This window comes from Stegastes partitus, unplaced genomic scaffold, assembly GCF_000690725.1.
Source record: "Stegastes partitus isolate 25-593 unplaced genomic scaffold, Stegastes_partitus-1.0.2 Scaffold383, whole genome shotgun sequence".
NCBI classification, from domain to species: Eukaryota; Metazoa; Chordata; class Actinopteri; family Pomacentridae; genus Stegastes; species Stegastes partitus.
The window spans coordinates 26,992-35,388 of NW_007578114.1; the positions used below are offsets into that span (position 1 = coordinate 26,992).

General features: G+C 44.0%; 1 protein-coding gene across 1 annotated transcript in view; it reads right to left on the bottom strand.

The window, feature by feature from the left end:
* The window catches only part of nphs1 (NPHS1 adhesion molecule, nephrin), a 36,716-nt gene that overhangs the window by 22,174 nt on the left and 6,145 nt on the right, over positions 1–8,397 (bottom strand). The window contains exons 2-4 of the mRNA XM_008284981.1: positions 8,129–8,251; positions 2,305–2,427; positions 1,475–1,556 (exon numbers count right to left, since the gene is read on the bottom strand). Coding sequence (XP_008283203.1) covers positions 1,475–1,556; positions 2,305–2,427; positions 8,129–8,251 — 328 coding nt within the window. The remainder of the gene's footprint in view (positions 1–1,474; positions 1,557–2,304; positions 2,428–8,128; positions 8,252–8,397) is intronic.

Here is an 8,397-nt window from a genome sequence, read left to right on the forward strand (position 1 = left end):
AATTTTAACCCAGTTGAAAGAGAGATGTTGGACTGATGTGTGAAAGGAAACACTCTCCATCCACATCTTCAAAGCACCAAATGAGGGAATATCTTTGAGAAGAATGGCGTTCATCCTTCCTTACTGACACTTGGAGACTCGCTACACATGCAGGATGGTTTTTTTAAATGTGTTTTGGCTCATTGGCTGCTTTAAATGCCTACATGTAATTATTATACGTGGATTAGGTGACAAATCTGTAACTTTCAGTGAGTGGTTGGCGTGGGCACGTCCTCCTACACATTCAGTGCAGCAGCCACTGTCTCATCATTTCTGGTGAGTAAAAGCTGAGCGCACCCTCCATCCATCAGCACGTGCCCAAGACTTATGTCCTTCTCGATAACAGACCTTCGTGAGGCAGATCTCTCCTTTATGTCAGCCACAAAAACATGATTCCAGAAAAGAATCGATGGAGGAAACACCCCGTCACAGCAATTTTTCCACCCAGTGACAAGTTATAAACATGTACGAATTGCTCACTGGGCAGGGGGTAACTTTTTTATTTTCACTTCTATTTGTAATATTTGGTTTTGTAGGCAGGAGTGATACGGTTCATGTCTCTACTTGTGAGTTTAATTTGAACATTGGTTAAAAAAAAGATAAATTTAAGGGCTCATGAGGTGATTAATGGGGTAAAAATAGTGGAAGTTGTGCTACATAAAGTTGTAGTCATTTTCCAGCCCTTTCCTTTTTGCATTTTGTGAAACACTGGATAATTTGAGCACTAAAAAAATAAATAAATAAAAAGTATTTGTTACTGTCAGATAAGTATACAACAGAAAATCTCAAGTAAATTTACTTTTCCACCACTGTGTTAAGCCACTTGCGAGAGGCTTGTGACAATAAATTAAAACAACAGACTCTGTGATGTACATAGAAAGCGCCACAGCGGATTTATTCAGAGTCTTTTTCCAGCTCGAGTCTTCTATATCAAACTACAGTACAATGACAACTGTAACAATCACACGCGGCCCCACTGCTGTGTATGCTCAGTGTGAACATGAGGAAAGAACATCAATATTGCTTAAAACCTTTGCTGTTCTGCAAGCGAGCTGAGCAATATTGCGACTCCTCAGCACCAATGTTATCTCAGGACATGACAAGAGGTTATTATCTTTGACACAGAGGAGACATGCGAGATTAAAGTAATCTATGGCCCTGTTTAATGTATAGGCACCTGGGCGAACCGGCGAGGATCGGATCTGTCTCGCTGCTGGAATGTAATTTTGTGAATTTGACAGAAGCTAATTCAATCGCACGGTGCCAAGTAACAGTTCGCTGTGTGCAGAAATTCATTGTACTCACTAAGACAGAAGGAGGAAAATAAGGAGCGTGGTGAAAACAAGGGGGGGAGACAAGAAACAACACAGGCAGACTTGGAGAGATTGAGCAGGTTGGTGAGGAGAATGAGTCTGGCAGGCGGCTGAACACATACGTTACTTCGGCGTGCGTGTTCAGAAGCTTATCCTTTGAGCCAGACATGGTGAAAGACTCTGCACCTGTCAGCTCGACTCCATCTAAAAGACACAATGGGGGGAAAGGCGCACAAAAAAAAAAAAAAAAGGCAGAATATTGTGTGTAAATTTGTTCATGTGAAACAGAAACATTGGTGTTGCTCTCATGTTGGAATGGTAAACACTGGGATATGATGAATGTGTTTATACAGCAACAATACATACCACTGTCTCAACTTGCCTTTAAATTAAAATCCAAACAGCGTTGGGGATTACAATACCACCAGCATTTTATTGAACGCCATAAAGATGTACATTTTTTAAAGATGAAACTATGCATCTTGGACCATAAGCCTGTAGACAAATTCACACAAACAGGGGAGGGAAAAAAAAACAAAACCCCGACGTATCTGTTTCAGCTCGATGCTGGATAATGGGCATGACAGGAGAGCAAGAGGTAAAAACAAAAGAGTGGGAAAATTGTAGTTGTTTCTGCAAACAACGAGGAACTTGTGATACATTCGCCGTACATGCAATTGTAAAGTCGGTGGAAATTGGAAATTCAAATGTTCAGGCTATTTCCTCCCACACAGAGTCTGCTCCTTTTCAACTCTGCTATTCAAAAACTGTGAAAACAAAAAAGTCTTTACTGAACTTGCATTTTATCCTCTGCTATGTTTTTGTGTTTAAATATTCAGGTTGCGGCCTATTGAGATCCCAGAAAGTGGAATATCAAACACAGGCTGTTGCCCTCTGTTCATCGGGGGTGACCATCGCTATCAAACTCAATGCGGCTCAAAGGGTGACTCACCTTTGTAAAGTGTGATTTCAGCCACGGGCTTCGCGTCTGGGGCCACACACATGACGCTGTACTTTTTCCCTGCCACCCAAGGTGTCGCCAGGTCCGTCTCGAAGTACGGCTTGGATGGAGGAACTGCAGGACGGAAGCAACATCAATGCAAAGCCATATTGTGCAGTGCCATTGCTGTGGATGTTATTTCGACATGTGCCTTCCACCTACAACAAGAGCTGTAGTGGCGTAGGTGTGGTTTTAATGTTATGGCCGATAGGTGTGCATCACTGGTAATGTTGGGTTAGTGGAAGCTGCTGCTCCAACAGATGGATATTAGCTTATGCGATGATATAATATGGATGTAGCATTCGGGAGCGACTGGGATGTCACACTGTCAGCTTTTGAGTGATTTACTACAGGGAGGTTTGATGTTCTGTTGCGTTTGAATACAAATTGTGGACAAGAAAAGAATACAGAGATGAAACAGTGATGAAACCAATCCAGTGCTAATCTATCATAGCAAACACCAAACACTTCTCTACTCAGATCACCCCCAAGCTAAATATGTGCTTTCTGGACTGATCAAAGCAGTCTTCACTTCTCTACTGTTCTACTCCACAATCCTTTTATCTGACCATAAATAGGGATTCCAGAAAAAGAAAAAAAAAACCAAAAAAAAACCAAACATAGCTTTTAACACAAGGGACCAAAAAATTGTTTGGCGGTAAATTGAGAAATCTGTCACCAACTAATTATCAAAGAGATTTTTTTTTTTTTGCAGATCTGTTTGTTACCCTTTACCAAGACTATCAGTTAAATCATGCACACAGTACAGAAAGCTAACGGTCTATTGTGCCAGCTTTTAGTGAGTGGGTGAGCCTGTAGAATTAGAAACTATGGTTACTGTGAAGGTTGTTTTTCTTTCATCAGAGATCAAGTGCAAAGGCTGCCTGAGTTAAGAGACAGAATGGGGAGTTGGTAAGTACAGGAAAGGATACGTGTGTGCGAGAGACATAAAAGACTGGCAGAGGAGGGAAAAGGATACGGCAAGAATGAAAAGTGAGCGTAAGACGGGCTGCGGAGGATGACAAAGAAGATCGCTGCTGCTGAATTCTGAGATAAATCCGGTGCCAATGTATGGCGAAACAGCTGGACCACGAGCAAACCAAGCCAGCCAGGCGTTCAACAGCCCCTCTCCACACTTTTCGGCACGTCCAGTTAAACTCTCGGCCACTAGGAGGAGCTGTTGCTGTGTGCAGAGTCGCCCATTGGCCCCAGTCTGCTATTGAGACAGATGAGATGTGGCTGCAGCTTCAAACTGATTTAAAAGAAGCAATTGAATCTGTGTGGACTGTGATGGGTTACCCAGAGCACCGCAGAGGCGCGCGCAGCAATAATGAGATGCATTTGTTTGTTTTTTTCCCCCCCTCTTCCCCGAGAAGATGACTGGGCCATGCATCTATTGACAGCCCCTGCACTCTCAATCTACTCAGGCCCACACAATTCACATAGGCGCATCACTTGTTGTGCTCGAGGAGTGTCTGGCAGCCTAACAAATCCTAAAATAAGAATAATGATATGTTCACAAATGAGGCAGGCAGGTATCTAATTTTTCCCTCGCTCGCTCATGCCGGCCTGTTCCTCTTATCTCTCATTCACTCCATCATCCCTCTCTAGCAGCCCTGAGCCCACCTTCCCCTCCCCCTGCACACACACACACTCACACACACACACACACACACACACTATCCTTCTTGACCACTGCAGTTAAACTGCAGAAGTGCGGAGGAAGGTGTGTTCCAGCTTGGACTGGGACTTTACAGCCCGCCATTCATCACATCCACTCAGGAAAAACCATGTGACCCAATCAGCCCAGTGAGGATGAACCCACACACACACACACACACACACACACACACACACAGAGACATCTGTAGGCCCACAAGTGTGATAGCACATGTGGACAACAACAAAACACACACTCTATTCAATTTACTCAACATGCACTCAGAGCAAAGAACAGGCAGCAAACATGCTGTTCTCTTAATTAACTCTTTCTGCCTCTTCTTTGTATACTTGCCTGTCAGGGGTTTTTTATTTTTTTCATTTTGTCTCCCTGCCTCTCTCTCTCTCTCTCTCTCTACCTCTTCTGCTTTCAAGCTCTATCTCTCTTATTAAGGTACATATATGAGCACAAAAATAGATAGGCAAGGACTTGCTCCTGCAGTTCAGACGAGAAACACTGAGCCGCAAAATTCGATTCATTAGACAAATACAGACGGATGGATGGATAAGGCAGATAAGAAGCAGATTAGCAGACACACATCAATATGCATAAGCAGCTCTTTCCACCTATCCCCGTCTCTCATTCACATACAGATGCACACATACTCTCTTTTCTCCTCTGCACACAAACACCCAAAGATAAACTCAAGTCTACAGTGCATGCAGATTTGCACGCACAAACACACTGACACAGGCGAGCGAATGTGCAGACAAGCCACATTCATCTCACTTCGCTCTAAAAACAGGCACCAGTGTGTGCACGGTCTAACATGTGATACCAACTTGATTCCCTGAAAAATATTGGAGAAGGCCCAGAGGATAAACAGCCTCTAAAAAGCTTATCATGCTGAATAAGATAGAAAATAATGGAGATCTGACTTCTCAACACCAGACAGACACAACTCGCTTCTTCTTTTTTTCTTTATCTGTGCAAGACAAATATTGGCCACACATCCGTGCACAAGAAAGCATTTTCACATGCGAGTAAAAACACACATTTGTTCATTCTTACACACATTCTCGGTCTCAGGTGTGTGATCTCTGGCAAAGAAAGCCACTGAGACAGTATTCTTTTTTCTTTTTTTAGCTTTCTCTCTGTCTCCCCCTTCCTGTCTGCATCTCCTGTGTTTGGAGGAAGGGGAGGGGAGGGGGAATGGAGCAGGTGTTTAGGACAGAAATAAGACTTCCTGCCCACACCTCCATCGTCCCTCATCCACCCACACAACTCCTCCCTGTCCTGCTCCTAAAGTCTGCCTCGCCTTTTGTTTTGGGTCCATTACATAAGAGTTAAACTCCCATTTGTCAGCATCCATCTCCCAAATGGCCATTTTACGGAAAATATATCACATAAAGTCTGACTCATGTGTAAATGTACCTTAGAGATAGAATTAAAACCCGTTAGCGTCTCGTTTTGCTATTTAGCAGAACTCCCCTTGCTAATTGTAAAAACAGACCCTGACACTGTAACATCAGTCTGACACTGTAATATGCACACCTTCTCACCAGTGTATAACACACCGTCCTCTGATGGGGTTATATCTTGGGCAACTGTCAGAAGTTTTCATGAACAAAGATGAATAAAGTCGCCATGTTCCACGTTGCTTGTGCCCCCATTTATAAGTCGTTCCATTATTCATAACAGGGAATCATAAAATGAAGGCTCATTATATACTCTTCAAGTGCTAAACTCATTAGCTACCGCAGAAAACCTCGCCATAGCCCTGGTTCCTAAAATGTCCTCTAACCTCCAACCAACACTGATAATAAGCTTACACACACATGGGCACACTCACGCGTACACACACACACACACACACACATATCTCTGTAAGACCCAACTATGGCAACTGAATGAGTAACAGTCTAAAACCAGAACACATCAGGAAAAAAAAAAAAAGAAAAAAAACTGTTTTGAACATTTGCAGGAGGCATCTGCACAGGCATGCAATGTGGTGAGGGAGAGAGGTGTTCATTAATAGGATTAAATGCTAAGGCTAATGGTATAAACCGAGACACAGGATGTGTCAGGTATGTGACGGGCACAGTGCGGGGTAAGTTTTAGCAGAGGAGGGGGTTTCAGCAGAGGGGGTAGAGGTTGTTATTGTCATGGATTACTCACTGCCACTTGATCTGCCTATTGCAGTAATCCCCTATCTAAGCTCCGCAGGAAGGCAAAAACACACAGGAGTTATGTTGCACCAATGGAAATGTCTTGAAAACATCTCTTTGTAAGCCCATGGATGGGGCTTATTGACATATTTGCCTCTATCCCTGCTATTTACTGCCTGTGGTGATCCATCTCGAATTAGCCAGTCATGATACCACTCTCTCTGACCCAAGAATCCAATTATACAACCGGCAATCTCTGTTTTGTTTTCAAATTCCTCCCCTCTCCCCTACTGTATCCTCCTCATAAAGAGTTTATGGTGTTTTGATTTGATGCAGAGCTTGATGGGATATGGCCACGGATGACTGGCCAAGGGTGTGGGGCCTTGGGAGCTGTAGTTCAGTGATGGAAAAGTCCATGGGAAACTCATCAGAGACAGCGCCGCTTCAAAAAGGATGCACACTTTTTTCCGGTCCCAGTTCAGCACTAACGCGAGATTGAATTCATCAGCTCATTATCAAGTCCCAGATTAGTCACGTATTTTGAATCACTTGAATTGTTGGGCTGGAACAAATGACCCTTCAGGACCGAGGCTGCAGAGTGCTTTTTAAGTCATTCGCTTCACTCTTTGCCCTTTCCAACAGTACAGCTGCAACTGTCCATCTTAACCAGTCAACAGCTGGAGAGTGATCCCGAGACACTGGACAAAAACACCTGCTGAGATGTGTGGAGGCACTTCATATGTGACCATGTCGGGAACACAAGGAAAGAGTAGGCTTCGGTCATGGTAAATACCACCACCAGCCGGCCCTGATGCAACACGAGCATAATTCCCACACATTTTGACCTTTTCCACAAAGCCAAAGGCAATTGTGTTGACTTTGTGTATGTGGGCACACATGCAATAGGCATCTCAGAGGTAATAAATGTGGGAGTCGAGCCTGCTGCGGCTGCAGGTGTAGGTCTGCTGTAGGACATGAAACTGCTGCAGTGTTCGAACAGAACGCGGCCATTCAAAAAGAGACGTCTGCAGTCTATGCCTCTTCTTTCCCCACACCACCCGCCATCCCTCCCGCCGGCCCATTGATGTCAGAAAAACCTGCTCTCTTCCCAGAGGAGAGCGAGGCCCGCTGAAATCGCCACAGTAACACTTACCCTCCCCCCCCTCGCCGCCTCTCCAAATCCCCCCCTCGTCCACGGTCAACCATCGAGAGCGAGGGAGAGAGGGAGAAATTGTGCGACGGAGAGAATGGGGAGGGGGATGTAAGTAAATGAACTGCGCCTGGAGAAGAAAGGTTCTTTTAGAGTCTTTTCCTTGCCACATATGGGCTCGCTCCCACAAGCAAGAGGGATAGGGAGAGAGAAATACCGGTTGTTATAGAGTGACAACAGGTGGTCTAATGTAGCTGCACAATTACATCTATTCCAGTCCATGTCTGAGTAGGAAGTTTTCAATCACTTCTCTTATAATTTATTCCTGTGCAAGGAAGAGACATGAATCGCCCTGAGGCTTGCCAGAGAATCCGGGGCTGCACTGTTATACTTTATATTGTGCAGCTGCTGGTTAAAGCCGTGGACCTACTGGAACATGCAGGGATTGGCATAGCACTTGTTAAAGAAATAAATAGTGTCCGAAAAAGTTTGAAAAATTGCAACATTCCTCATGGTTCAAACCACTGAGCTCTACTGTACCAAGGGCACTCTAAATTTAGTCTCTGCTTCAAATGCATCTGCCTTATCTTAAACAAATGAAAGCTCTTTATCAATAGAAATGAATATTTAACAGCTCTTTATATGCTGATTACCGGTCGAAAGGTCGCGTATGTTACTGGAGTACTGAGGATGCTCACTGTGCCTTATTATATACATCATTTTATTACTCAGAAAGAAAAAAAAAAAACATATTTATAAGCCCCCGCTGTTGAGACACTCCATTTTTGTTTTGCTCACTTAGCATGGTGACCCAGGCGGCGTTGGAAACGATTGCCGCGCTGCTCTCAGACGGGCCCGCTTGACATTCATAGAGGGTGTCATCTTCCAGTTGGGCATTTTCAATCTGAAGATGATACTGCCCTGGAATAGAGATGGAGAGATTAATTATTTTTTGTGACACATTTGTTGTGAAAAGGATGTGCACACTAAATATATGTAAATAATTACCAAGAGGAGGGGTTCATTTGTTTTTCCTGTTCACACTCTGCTGAGTGTAACCCTGACTG